The sequence below is a fragment of the Kogia breviceps genome, chromosome 4 (genome assembly GCF_026419965.1).
Source record: "Kogia breviceps isolate mKogBre1 chromosome 4, mKogBre1 haplotype 1, whole genome shotgun sequence".
Taxonomy (NCBI): domain Eukaryota; kingdom Metazoa; phylum Chordata; class Mammalia; order Artiodactyla; family Physeteridae; genus Kogia; species Kogia breviceps.
In genome coordinates, this window is record NC_081313.1 from 165995723 (window position 1) to 166010651 (window position 14929).

Consider the following 14929-nt stretch of genomic DNA (forward strand, 5'->3'; position numbering starts at 1 on the left):
CACGGCAGGTGGTGTGACATTGCCTTCAGGATGTTCCATCCCAGCATCGCTCTGCTAAAGGTCCAGTCTCCAGGGGACACCATTCTATTGGCCTTCCTTGGATGACCTCTCCATCAATGCCGCCACCAAGCCTACATCCACCAAGGGAGGCAGGCAGAATTTCCCAAAGGAAAATGTTCATGGAGTTATGAGAGGTGAAACAAAGGCACAGATGTCCACAGCAGAATAAAGGATGCTGCTGGCAAGGATGGCAGAGGCTCCAAGGACGAGGAAGGTATACCAGCCTGAAGGGGTTTTCCTGCTCATTAGTTACATGGCTGCCTTCTCTTTGCCTGTCTCCTTCAGGGATACGGGGAGGCAGAGTGAATGCACGGTTCCCCATCCCCACCCTGCTCTGCGTTCTGCCAGATGATGTCGTTAGCACACTTTCTCTGACATGCTAATGAGGTTAATCTGCTAACGCAAACCAGGACTAAGCACTGTATTCATGAGGGCCCAGCGTAGCGAGAACGCTGCCTTGGGTAATGATGGATTTTAAAGCGCAATTCGTGGAATATCCGAGGCAGAGTGGAACTTAGAAGCTGTCTGTGGCAGACGAGGCTGAGTGCCCACACAATAGCCATTCCATCCTTCTTCCTGGCTAACTGATCCCTGATTTTTTTTTTTTTTTCATGATCACAGTTTGCTCAGTTAACAATGACTTGTAGCAGGTGATGGCCATGTGACCCTGCTCTAGCCAATGAGAATCAGAAGAAATAAACTTCCTGGGGCTTCAGGAAAACATCTTTTCCCAATTAAAGTAAAAGGAAGGGGGACAAATTCAATGAGCACAACACATTTTTTTGCCCGTAGTCTTTCCCCTTCTTCCTTTCTGGGAAACATTTAGATGCCTGGAGGTGTGGTAGCCACCTTGAAGCCACGAAGACAAGAGTCACACCCTAAGGATGGAGGAGCAGCTCTGGACTGACCATCTTTGGCTTCTTGTTAAGGAAGAAAACTAAAGCAGAACTTACTCGGTTTAGCCATGGTGATCGGATTTCTGCTACATCCCTATCCGATACGTACGTCATCTAATTCAATGCCTTGATTTTACAGGTGAGGTCACTGAGGCGCAGAGAGGCACAAGGACATTCCCAAGGTCAACAACAAATCAGTGACTCAGCTAAGGCAAAAGAGCCAGACTCTTGACCTGAAGTCCAGTGTGCTTACTAATAATTTGTTTCAGAATATGCAAATTATTTTCAAAGAGTATGAAATAGCCAACTACGTTTTTCAAAGACTGCTGATAATGAGTAAATCATAATGCATGTTAAGTTTTAAAAATTTTGTTTTAAATGCCCAGTGCAATCAGGGCGTCATCACCGTGATCATCAGTATCGTCATCTTTTTCTCATCAGGAGAGATTTGAGCAACCCTGTGATTATAAGATAGCTAATTGCAAAGATAATCTCAGGCTTCAAGATTATTCAGGGACGAGTCTAGACATCTGTGTGTGTGTGTGTGTGTGTGTGTGTGTGTGCGTGCTTTTGTGAGAGAGGGTACATGCGGGGAGGTCTTTATGGAGAGAAGGACCATATGTTGTTACTAGGACCCAGCCACTAAAGGGTTAATGCCATTTGTGTCTTTGAATCCTGGGATGATGCCAAATGTAATGTACTTTTCCTGATAATGTAGCATCATAACATTTGATTTCTGCTTAGAGTGAAGCAGTGCACGTTTTGCCAAAATGACTGTACTTAACCATCCCACGTTCACTTGGGTTAATGCCGGTCTGCTGTGTTAACAGTCTTCATGGGAAAGAAAGACAAATCCCAGGGGCTGGCATCATGGCTCACACGTGGGGAGGTCACTCCCGGCAGCGCTGTGAGAGCAACTGCACCATCACTCTTTAAGCCTCTGTTGGGGTGCCCAGCTTGGTGCTAAGCTCCAGGGAAGGGCGGGAGAGTTGGGAAAGTGTAAGGCACAGTCCCTGCCCTGCCTGGAAGAGCCTACCGTCCAGCTCTGAGAGTAGAACAAACTAAGAGTTGAAAGAACAAAGTAAGAGCATGTTCTTTTATGTGAAATGTGTGGTGGAGACTCAGGAGTTCAGGCAAACAGGAGGATGGCTCTTTTGAGTAAACGGCTCTTGAATTAGACCCCAGGGTGGTCAGAACTGAAACAGAGGGGAACAGGGGAGGGGCAACTATCCCAGGAGAGCAGCGAGCCTAAGCAAGCATGGCTTCTCAGAGTTGGGGAGAAGCTGCTGGGAAGAAACAGGAAATGGGATTAGAAAGGCATCCGTCCATCCACCCATTCATTGATTCATTTAACAACAAATATTGAGCACTGTGATAGGCAGAATAATAGCTCCCCAAAGATGTCCAAGTCCTGTAACCCCCAGAACCTGTGTATAAATTACCTTACATGGCAAAGTAGACTTTTTAGGTGTAATTAAGGATGTTGAAGATGGTAAGAGTATCCTGGACTATCCATATGAACCCAATGCAATCACAGTGTCCTTGTAAGTGAAGAAAGGAGGAGGCAGGGGAGTCGAAGAAAGATTAGAAAAAGCAACACCATTGGCTTGAAGATGGAGGAAGGGACCGTGAGCCAAGGAATGTGGGCGACCTCTAGAAGCTGGAGAAGGGAAGGAAACAATTTCCTCCTTAGACCCTCCAGAAAGAACTCAGCCCTGCTCACACTTGACTTTAGCCCAGCGAAACCCATTTCAGACTTCTGACCTCCAGAAGCGTAAGATTTATCTGTGCTGCCGTAAGCCACTGTCTGTGGTGATTTATAATAGCAGCAGCAGGAAATGAAGACAAGTACCCTGTAAGTGCCAGCCATGATGCCTGTAGCTGAGGCTACAGCTGAAAACAGTTGTAGTTAGAGACATAGCCGCCAACCTCATGGACTTTGCACTGAATAATAGCAAACTAATTGCAGAGCTATTTAATTATGGTTGCAAGGGGACATAGCTGTAGAGCAGAAGCTGGAAGCACCCAGAGAGTGTGTAAAGAACTCCTGCCTAGTGAGTGAGCTGAAGGTGGCCTTGATGAGGAACAGGGGGAGCCCTGAGCTCCAAAGCAGTGCTGTCCTAAGGAACTAGCACGTGAGCCACCTGTCTAAATTTAAATTCTCTAGTGTCCAAATTTTTTTTTTTTTTAAGTATTTAAAAAGCAGTGAAATTGGGCTTCTCTGGTGGCGCAGTGGTTGAGGGCCCGCCTGCCGATGCAGCGGACGCGGGTTCGTGCTCCGGTCCGGGAAGATCCCACATGCCACGGAGAGGCTGGGCCCGTGAGCCATGGCCGCTGAGCCTGCGCGTCCGGAGCCTGTGCTCCACAACAGTGAGAGGCCCGCGTACCGCAAAAAAAAAAAAAAAAAAAAAAAAAAAAAAGCAGTGCAATTCATGTTAACAATATGTTTTATTTAACCCCACATTCCAAAGTGTTATCATTTCAACATGTAACCAATATAAAACATTACTGAGATATGCTACCTCTTTTTGGTTTGTTTTCCAGAACTCTTTCTTTGAACTCTAGTGGGTTTTTTTTTAAACTTACAGCATCTCAGCTCGGAGTAGCCTTATTTCAAGTGCTCAAAGACACATGTAGCCAAATAGCTTCCATACTGGATAGAGAACGAGTGAGGTTTACTTGTGGAGGGGGTGGCGACAGGATTCAGGGTGGTGATGGGGTCAGGGAGAGGGAGGGGAGAGCATGGTGTGCAGGAGGGGGCAGCGTGCAGGCCTGAGGAGGGGAAGCAGGGTGAACCGGAGGCACAGGAGGCAGGCTGGTGGAGGGAGGCCGGGGTATATGGAGACAGAGTATCGTGCCACATGGGCCTGCAGAGCAATGGGACCCATGGAAGGACTGTAAGCTGTGGACCAGCATGATCAGACTGGGGCTTTTCAAGCATCTTCGAGAACAGAGAAGAACATGTTTCAATAGGATAGAGAAGGGTTTAGAGGGTGGTGAGTGTCAGCCATGGGAGATAAGATAACGTCTAATCTGACCTTCTTCCCGTGCCAGCCCTTTACTCTAGAGGTGAACAAACAAACTGACCGAACTGAGAAGTTCCATGAGAAGCCCCAGGGGGCTCCATGAGGTCGGACCGGTGGTCTTCTCACTCACGTTGCTGTTTCCAGAACCCAGCCTAGGCTGAGCTTGTACTCCTCAGCATCAGTCGTCATCCTAATCAGCGTCGACACTTCCTGAGCCTTTCTAGTGAGCCACACCCTGTACAGAGCCCTTTGTTTTAAGCTTCTCAACAATTCCTCCAGGCAGGGATTATGATGAGATAACAGAGGCTCGGGGACATTAAGTGACAGTCACAAAGCCACACAGCCTGGAGTGACAGTGGGGGACTTGACCCAGGTTATCAGGCTCAGAGATTCTACAGGGCCTGGAGGGAATGCCGGGCGGGCACTTTCTGGGTAAGGAGGAGAGAAACAACCGCCTGTCTTAGAGCAGTGCCGGGAGGGAGATTTTCCAAGCCTGAGAAGGGGGAGCAGAGATCTGTGTTCTTTCTTCCTCTTTTGAAGTGAATGAGTGGTCTTTTCTGATCAGCCCGGCTTTATTTCAGAGTCCCCGGGAGGCTGGCGGGACGCTGAAATCCAGGGAGTGGTAACTTGCCCTCATCCCGTTCATTTCAGGGTCTGTGCCAGCCCTCACAGGGCCTCACGCTCTCAGCTCGAGGGCCCCTGGTGCCCTGTCAGCCCCCTGAGGCCAGCGACTTGCCCACCTTCCTTCTCAGCCTGGTTCACGGGATTGTCTCCTTCCTTCCTCCTTCCCTACCCTCCTCCCTTCCTTCTTCCTTTCTTCTTTCTTTGTTTCTTTTTTTGCCAGGTCACCTCCTTAGTGCCCTCAGACCCTTGGCCTGCAATCTCGCGGTCTCCTCCTGAGAGGTGTGATAGACAAGGCCATTGCACAGACTGGAAACTGAGGCCGGAGAGCACAGAGGACTGCTTTCCACCGGCACACCTAAGCTCTTCCCTGTACTCTCATTACCACCAGATCCTTTCCTGAAGCCTGTGTAACTCGGCATTTGGATTTATCCTGCTGGCTTATCAGCACTTTGTATCTGTTCCCAGTGAGAGTCAGCTTCCATTATGTGAAAAAGACCCTCTCGCCCATTCCCTTCCTTGCCTTTTTTTTGAAAACAGCAGCAGATGTGTCTCTCGAATGAGGAATTTTTTTTTTTTCCCCAAATGAGCTTGCATTCACTTAGCCACAAGTATGTTCTCTGTGTTTGTGTGCATGTGCGGGCATCTGTGATTATAAAGGTACACGTTCAGATTACTTGAACACAAAATCCAGTGTGCTGAAATTCCTTTTTTTTTTTTTTTTTTTTTTTTTGTGGTACCCGGGCCTCTCACTGCTGTGGCCTCTCCCGTTGCGGAGCACAGGCTCCGGACACGCAGGCTCAGCGGCCGTAACTCAGGGGCCCAGCTGCTCCGCGGCATGTGGGATTTTCCCGGACCGGGGCACGAACCCGTGTTCCCTGCATCGGCAGGCGGACTCTCAACCACTGCGCCACCAGGGAAGCCCCTGAAATTCCATTTTTGATGTAAATGAATAAAATTTCTTTGTGGAGCATTGTAAGTGCCGTTGAAATCACACTGCATTTAGAGAGCAGCATCTCTTTCTCTCCTCTTTCCCTATTCTTCCAAACATCTCTTCCACTGAATGCAGGTCAAAAGTGTCTAAGAAATCCCTGGTCTATGGCATGTCCACTCTTTATTTTAAGCCATCTTAAATATATCCTTATCAGACCCAATGCCCTCCAGTATTCTAAAGGCCTTTGTTGTATAAGCAATTTCTCCATTCCATGGTGACTTATCTGACAGTTTCTCATTTACCTTCTACTTATTATTGCAGTTGACTTTGAATTTTAAAACCCCACTGAGGGTTTAAAGGATCTTGAAGGACAAAATCAGAAACCTAGAGTAGCAGTTACTATAAACCTGCAGGAAAGCTAGTTTTTTTTTTTTTCCTTTTTTTCTGTTTGGACCAATGTGAAGTATAATCCAAATACATCATATAATGAAGCTGATATCCTGGTAAAGTGTCTTTATATTTCACTCAACTCTCTGCCAGCCTTCATCATTTCATTCTCACTAGCCGAAGATATTCCTAGGATGATGCCTTTTTTATCTGAATTCTGGGGAAATACTCACTCCAACCTCAAGCCTCATTTAGGCTGAATTAAAATTCATTTTCTTGCTGCCTTCCCTCTTGGCTCCTTTTCTCAGCTTTATTCGAAAGCAGCAGCGCCAGGCCATACGCCATACCGCCTGAGTTTCTGCACCCCCGGAGCTCTCTCCCCCCAGGCGGAGACCACCAACGTGCATCCTGACGATCGGGGAAAACCAGGATGGGCTGCTTAGGTTCTGACACTCAGGAAAAGAAAGAGGCAGCTGCTGAGGAAACACCTGGGCGTCAGCTCAGTGACAGGGTTGCTGGGATAGCCTTGCCCATGCTCCCCAGGAAATCCCCGCAATTCTTAAGTGCCCCTCTCTTTTCCCCTCCTCTGCCACATCTGATGTGTGTATTCTGAGGAGTCTGATCCATTCTGCTCAACAAGGCTGCCCTTCATGGTTCGTTATGGCCAAACATTACAGCAGCAATAGCTAACACTATATGAAGTGTGCCATGTGCCAAGCACCGTCCAGGGTGCTTGATAAATAATCATTCATTTATTCTTCACAACAACCCTATGAAATAAATACTGTTATTCTGTCACGTTACAGATGAGGACACGGAGGCCTCAAGGGGTCAACTTGCCCAACATCACATAGCTAGTTGATGGCAGAATCCATTTACATAATTCAGGCAATCTACAGCCAGAATCAGTGCCACTTAACCACTGGGCCACGCTACCCCTCCCTCTTGGTGCTGATTCTCCCGGGCTCTGGGCTACGTGTACACAGACATATTTTCACATGGTCTTCTCAACAGGTGGGCATTGTGATTGCATTTTCATAAGACACATATCCAAGTCACATAGGCAGTGAGTGTAGGAGATAGACAAATTTATTTCCTCGTTCAGCAGACATTTACTGAGGATCTAATATGTTCTGTGCTCAGCGCTACAGATGCAACAATAAGAACAGACATGATCTCTACTCTCACAAAGCTCTCTGTGGGGGGAGGCAGACGTTTATCAAATGAAGACATCATTGCCAAGTTGACTAAGAAGACAGACCACCAACCAGTGCAGTATCTGACATAGCTGGCAGTGGGCTGGGCATGCAGTAGGGCTTTTCTCAGCCTATCCATCCACGAGAAGCCAGGTGGGAATGGGCAGATGTTGGGGAACAGGCAGGGAAAAATATTACCAACAAAGGAGCAGTGTGTGCACGGGTCTGGCAGTGAGGAAGCAAGGTGAGCTTCTGACAGTGGAACCAGGCCAGGGTGGCAAGAATGCCATGAGCCAGGGGAGGGGACGTAGGAATGTCTTGAAATGAGGCAGAAGAAACAAGAAGTTGTAGTTTATCCGACCATAAGCGATGTTTTAACTGCCGCTATTACACTGATCCTACTTCTATAGCAGGTTCTTGGCAGCAAAGTTTGCTTTTCTTGTTTTCATGAAACAGTTGGTAAAAGCATGTTTTCCAAATCTCAGAAACATGGCTTGCGTTGCAGACAGACATAATTTCAAGTATCCCTGTGATCTGCCATCACTAGCATATTCCATCAGGGCCCTGTTTGCAAAGGAGATGATGCAGGTGAAAATTCTCATAAACAGCGACGTGCTTTCCACACGCCCGGGTTATTATCCTTAACGACGGAGCTTGTTTTGGATTCACAAGATTCACAAGAGTGGATGTACGTGAAGTGTCCAAAATGGTGCCTGGATCCCGGTAAACAACTATATCAGTGTTAACTATTGTTTTTACAATTTTGCCTCCCATTTTTTCTTTCCCCGGGCATGGTCTGAGAACCTGTGCGTCACGAAAACTCATGGGTCCATATGCCCCTCTTCTCTTTCAGGCCAGAACAAAATCTGCCTCATCCCAGGCATGGTGGGACCTATATTAGAGATGACACTTATCCCTGAGGCTGAGCTCCGGAAAGCCACCATCCCAATCTTCTTCGACATGATGCTGTGTGAATATCAAAGGAGTGGGGATTTCAAAAAGGTAAAAAATGAGGCTGGAAACTCATGCCAGCATCCCTAATCCCCAGCCCATTTCCCCATAATGATATCCTTGTTCCATCTGCCTGGGCTTCATTCAGAGGCTTGACGGTAGGCTGGGGACGTTTATTCATGTGCCCTGAATGAGCTGGCAGATCGGATTTGGTCAGTATTCTATCACACTTTCCTGCCCGAGGCCGAGATTAAAATGCACTTTCTTGCTGTGTATCAGCGTGGTCCCTTTCTCAACAGGAAATAGTAAGGATTCTATTTCTGTACCGAAGAGCCCCCTCAAGGTGTGTCCAAAGGCCCCCTCCCTCCCACCTGCCCCAACCTGACACCCACCTCCAGCCAGCACTACTGCTTCTGGGATGGCCCGGAAGATCTGAATAGCTGAGAGAGAGCCTACCCCACCAAGTGTCAGACTTGGCCATGCGTCAGGGTTGACAGCAAGTAGAGCCCAAGGCCCATACGTAGGGAGGCCCCGCAGACCTGCCGCCGGGATGGAATGGGAGGCTTTCCCCAGCATGCAGGGAGTGAGCCACCTGTGTCAAACACGAGGGCCACTGACCGAGCATTTTCATTGAAAAACCCGTCAAACTGGAAGGATAAGGACCGTTTTCTGGGCCCAGTCACTCCAGATGCTTCTGCCAGTGAAATAAGCACTGGTTTCCACAACAGGTTCCTGGCAACATTCAGTAGTCACTCCCGGTTTAGGAAGGTGCGTCTTTTAAGTCCTGCTAAGGGTGCCTAAGCAGTACCTCCAGGTCTCGCCCTCCTGTCTGCTCAGCTCTCTTCTCACCTGTTGCTGCCCCTAACTGGGCTCCGTGCCCTCCCCCCGGCCTTGCTGCATTTCTGCCTCTCATTCTATACCACATCTGGCCTCCAAACAATTTTCCTTAAAACAGGTACCTAAGTGCCTTCTAAAAGGCAGCAGATTCCAAAGTGCTTTTCCTTAAAATCCTTGTAGACCTTACCCTCGCATTGTTCACTGGTTCTCTAATCCTCACCAAATAAAGTCCAAACCCTGTTTCCTGCATTCCAGGCCCTCCCTGCTCTGGCCTTCTTCCATCAGATGTTCCAGCCATTTCCTCCAACTCCTTCCTCCCCCTCGCCTATTCTCCAGGCAACCCCCCCACCCCCCCGCCCCCAACCTGTCACCAGCTCACCTGAATTGCGTTGCCTTGGTGAACATCCTCCTTCGTGTTTCCTCTTCCTCGGGTTCTCTACCACATTCACCTTATTATACGCTGCCCTGCACTAAACTCATTTCTACATCTTCCTCATCTTCATGTCATAAAAGTGATGGTGATGATGGTGACAGTGACTGCCATTAACTGGGCATTTACTCTGTGTCAAGCACTGTGAATAACTTCCATACAGCAGTTTCATGGGATGAACTTTTTATTACAACCCTGTGAGGCAGGCAGCATTACCACCCAATTTTAAGATGGCAGTGCTGAGGCTTGGCGAGGCGAAGTCACTTACCCGAAGTCACACATCAAGAAAGAGGCAGAGCAGAGGTTGCTACACACAGATCACTACAATCCCAAGCCCAGGCTGTGCCCGTTGCACTATCCAGCCACTGGCCTCATCGCAGTGAGTGCTGGCTGAATGAAAGAATGAGTGGCATCCTTTCAAGCGGTGCCTTCTCAAAAAATGTTCCGTGGAGCTCTAACCCCACCAGCTGCTCTAGGGAAGAGGCTTTGGAGGTTAAATACCTTGGGAAGCCCCTGCATGCCGTAACCCCTGTTGGAGACCTCCAGTGCACATTAATGTAGCCAAGGCACTGAGCTGTTCCACAGTAAACAGACCTGTTGAATGTCTCAAATGTATTTCTTGAGGAAACATCTATTGGATGTGCCAATCACTTTGGAAAACGTGGTTCTAAGAGGAAAGGGACTAGTTAGCTGTGGTGATCTCAGTGTGAGAGGGTGCGCTCCCCGCCCAGGGACTGGTGGGAGCTCTCTAGTCCCAGGAAGGCTGGTGACCAGCTGCCCCCCCCTGCAAGGAGCCTGTAAAGAAATCAGGTGAGGAGTTCAGATGGAGAAGGACACCATATCCAGCCAGTTGGGGTGGGGGCGTAGAAGGCGCAGCCCTGGATCGAGTGTTTGATGGTTGTCTGGAATCTGCTGCCTTTTAGGGGGGAAGAAAAGTCTGTGAAGCTTGGGAACGTGTGAAGGGCACAGTACGTGGGATGAAGGGTATCGTGCTTCCCCTCAGGTCAGCGCTCCCCACGGTGGTATATGGGCACCAGCTGGCTCAGGAGATGTCCTGGGAGCAGGTGTGCAAAAGATACACTCCCAGCACTGATGGTACACAAGGTCCCAGGGAGAAGCGCACCCAGGTCCTTTCTGGATTACAACCTGACAGTTGTGTTTGGCGGCCTCCTGTCTTCCGAGGCTTGCCTGTAGTGTGATCTTCCTGCCCTAATGGATTCCCTTATTGAGGCATCCCTGTGGCATGCACCCACCTCTTCTCCACGAATGGGGTCATCCCCGGGCTCCCCGCTCCAGGCATGTGTTCATCGTGAGCTCCTTCCCCAGTTGCTTCTCTTCATTGCTACCTTGTCAGAAGGGATGGGCCAATCAGGCTGACCAATGGGGCAGCTTCCCATGTGAACACAAGCTGCATGCTTGGTGGGAGCCCAGCTGTGGCATGAGCAGACCCAGGTGTTACCGCTTGGTTCAGAGTATGAGCAGCCGTGGACAGTGTCCCCAGGAAAGGGAGGAAGCAAGGCCCCCATGAGCCCCAAGCTTCCCTGATGGCCAGATCCAGAATGAACCTCAGAACCGGGGTTTGAGACCCAGGAGGCCTCGTGTGCAAACTGGTATTAGTTCACGATGGCAAATAATGAGATAAGGGGAGAACCACGTGCCTAGAAGATGACAGGGTTCCCTTTCTAAGATGTGGGTTTTAATGGAAATAGCAGAGCTCACAGGAGAACTTAGCAGGGCCTTTGCTCCTGGCTCACACCAGGCCCTCTGGCCTGATACACAATGTCTTGTAGTTCCTTTGCTGTCGTCCCTTTGCTGAGCTCTTCCTTTGATTTCTTCACCTGAAGAATTCTAGTCATCCTTCAGCTGTGGCCTCACATTTTGGGAAAGCCTTTCCTGCTTCTTGGGGCAGTGGAGCATCTGGATGCAAGAGAGCAAGATTTGTTCCAGCAGGATGAGCATGCATGGAACTGGAACAGGAAGAGGGTAGACTCTGAGTGGCTGGGGTGGGGAGAAGGAGGCTCCCGGGCAGTCCCTCTGCTATAAGTTTCTTATGCAACTTCATCACCAGGTTTCCCTCCCTCCCCCTCTAGCCCCAGTTAAATGCCCGATGCATTTGTCTGACAGGACAAATTACCCCTCAGGAGTACATCACTTCACCCCAGACCGTCTCTGTCTTTAACTGGGACTGGATTTCATGTCCCTGGTCTACTCCATGATTCCCGTGGTGGGGCTGTGGACAGCAAGAGGCGCCTTGAGTTGGCCACGCTGTGGCTGGCGTGGCCATGCCCCAGTTAAAGTGAAATGCATCTAGTCCTACCTGCGTGGAGCTCAGGCGTGTCACCTGTGCCCCATAGCATGACAACCTGCTCATAGGTCTGCCTCCATCACATGACTGTGAGCTCCTCTTTGAGGGCCAAAGAGGTTCCCTTAGGCCTGAACTCCCAGCACCTGTCAAGTGCCTGACGTGAACCAAGTCAATGTTCTCAGTATGAATGGAGGCATTTAGACCTCCATCCCACCACTGCCTTGGTACAGAGAGGAACATTCCAGTGAATGTTTTTATAATGTAGGGTAATGAGGGTGGCTGACCACTGCCTGAGTAACCCCATAGGAGGCCGGGTAGACCAGTTGTCTTGCTGGCCAATTCTTTGTGGAGGGAGGGACTGTGGGCTTTCTAGATGATGTTGGTGGGAAGGAATGGAGGTCCTGGGATGTAGAGAGGGAGTAGGGGGTTTACCTATGAGGCAGATTGTAAAACAGGATTAGGTACTAATCAGCAGGAGGGTCTGAGCTCTCAGCAAGCAGGAGATCCAGAGAGAATCCCCTTCTCAGAGAAGAAAGAGACAATAGCATTTGACAGCAGCTTAAAACAGTGCCTGGAACACAGGCACAGGAACTCAATAATTGCTTGTTGAATGAATTAATGGACAAAGATATCAGTTTGGCAGATTCCACTGAGACTGAGTCTTGGCATGGAGTGATTCAAATGGCTTAGAACATAATGTGGGAAAGTGCAAATCAATTCACTAAATATGTACTGAGCACCTACTGTCTTCTGGACACTGTGCTTTGGAGTCAGACTTGCTGCTTATAAGCTGAATAAATTTGGGTAGGTTATTTAACCTTTCTCGGTCTCAGTTTTTCATCCATAAAATGTGTATCATAATAACATTATAGGTTCCCAAACTCAAGCTCCATGGGGGATGAAATGAAACAGGAAGAGATGAGATAACTCAAAGAAAATTAGAAAGCTGCACTGACTCGCATTGGCATGCCTCCTCACATGACACTGTCTCCTCCAGCTTCCTCCCACGTCGGCTTCCGCCCACCCCAGGACACCCAGCATTTAGTTAAAACAAAGGAGACCACAGGTTGACTTACTGGTGCCAGTTTCATCTTTGTTATCTCTCTGCCATGCTGGCCTGTCACACTATCTCTGCCCCCTCCCATGTCATAGTCAGCACTTTACCTTTGAAGGTAGCTGAGGAAGAGCCCTTGCTCCCGAAATTTCACACTTCGGAGGGGCCCGGCTCCTATCGAAAAAATGTTCGAGGCAAACAAGATGATGAAAATAGCCAAGAGGTTCTAAAGCAGTCAAGAGAGGCAGAGGAAACAGTGCAGGGAAGGCATGATGCAAATGTGAGGCCCACGTGATGTCATTCTGCTGCAAGAGGAGGTCTGGGCTCCTAGAGCTCACCCTCGTTTTCCTGAGTGTTAAAGATTGGTATTGGGCCTTGCGGCATGTAACTTTTGTGAAAGTAACCTGAGGATGCGCCTTAACAAGTATCCATCTTGCAGGGGTGGGGTAAGGAGTCAGTGATGTGATGCGGTCTTGTAGTGTGGATGAAATGGAATTAATTTGGAGAAGCCAGAGCTGTGCCCTAAGCTCTGCATAGTCACAATGTTGGGGGGTGAGGCCTGTCATGGTGACATAACGTAGTGTATGTGTGGGAGCGTATGGGACCCTTGGGAGTACCCTAAGTCAAGTCCATCCATCCTTTGAAACCCAAGACAAAGGTCCCACTTTGCCTCAGTTTCCTCATTTATAAATGAGGCTGATGATATCCATTTCCCTTGACTGTTGTAATATGATGCTAATGAAGAGGACAGTGTCAACAATGTCATGATGACGATTGCTAACAAATATGAAGCACTTACTATGTGCTAAGCGCCAGGCCAGGCCTTTCACATGTGTTTTCCCATTAACTTCTCGCCACAGCACTATAAAGTCGGTGCTGTTTTAAATTTCCATTTAATAGATGAGAAAACTGAGCCTCAGAAAGGCTTATTAACTTGCCCAATATCACATGGTGGGGAAAACAGTCAAAGCAAGACTCAAACTAAGTCTGTTTGTTGTCAAAGCCTGTGGTCATAGCCACTCCTGAGCAGAGCACAGCACTGGCCCCAGCAGCCCAAAGGGCCAGAGTCTACCCTGGGACATGCTTGCCTGAGGCCTTCCTTCTCTAACCCACTCCGGAGGGTTCAGGCATGGCTGGCGTCATCAGCTCTGCACATTCCTGGAACCCTGTAATTTCCCTCCCTGTGGGCTCTTGTGACCCTGAGACAAGTGCTTATTTACCCCATCCACTTCTCGGCTCTAAAGGAAAGTTCAGCTCACGAGGAGGAATCGTGCCAGCATTTACCATTGAACAATTCAGACAAAAAAGCTGGTTTTCTCCCCCCAGAACTGCTTTCCGGTAACATTCAGCAGTAATAACAATAACATTAGCAGCAATCATCAGATGACAAGCAAACCCAGTGCATACTTGAGGCTACACACTCCCCTAGCGCTTTATAAATAAAATTTCCCCAGCCCTCCTAACTACCCCATGAGGTAGGTACCACTGTTATTCCTATAATATTGATCAGGATCAACAAACTATGGCCCCAGGCCAAGTCTGTCCTGCCACCTGATTTTGTAAATAAAGTTTTACTGGACTGGAGTCACGCCAGTTTGTTTTTGTATTGGCTACGGCTGTTTCGGCGCTGTAACAGCAGAGGTGAGCCGTTGTGACAGAGACTGACCCACGACGCCTAAAATATTTACTGTCTGGCCCTTAAAGAAAATGTCTACTGAGCCCTGATATAAACTATGAAACTGAGGATTAGAAAGACCTACTAGCTTTCCCAAGATGGTGGAGGGAATGGAGGAGACATTTAAAGCCAGCGCTTATTTACCCCAACCATGGCCTAACATCAGCACCTACTCTTGTCGTCCCTTGGCTATATTTCTTCCTGCCCTAGGCAGGAAGGACACAGTATACATGTCTAATCATGCTAGCCCCCAATTCCCGACTTTGGATGACACTTGACATGCTTAACAAAATGCTTAACAAAATGCATCATATAAGGGGCATGATTCATGTGCAGAGTGACAGCCCAGACCCTCGCCATATTGGCCTCTGTCTAGGTCTCCGTTCTTATTTCCATCCTTTCTTGCTTGAACTCTCTGCTCCAGCTGAACGCTCTCCTCATTTTTCTCCACATTCCAAGCTCCACACCTTTGCTCAGTCCATCCGCCCCCCTACCACACACACACGTAGAATGCCTTGCCTTTTCCTATTTATCACAATCCTACCCATCTTTCCAGG

The 14929-nt window shown here is 48.7% G+C and overlaps 1 protein-coding gene across 1 annotated transcript in view; it reads left to right on the plus strand.

Annotated features, from left to right (window-relative positions):
• Positions 1-14929, plus strand: part of DOCK2 (dedicator of cytokinesis 2) — a 420075-nt gene that overhangs the window by 349911 nt on the left and 55235 nt on the right. Inside the window, exon 33 of the mRNA XM_059061186.2 lies at positions 7974-8122. Within this exon, the coding sequence (XP_058917169.1) occupies positions 7974-8122 (149 nt within the window). The remainder of the gene's footprint in view (positions 1-7973; positions 8123-14929) is intronic.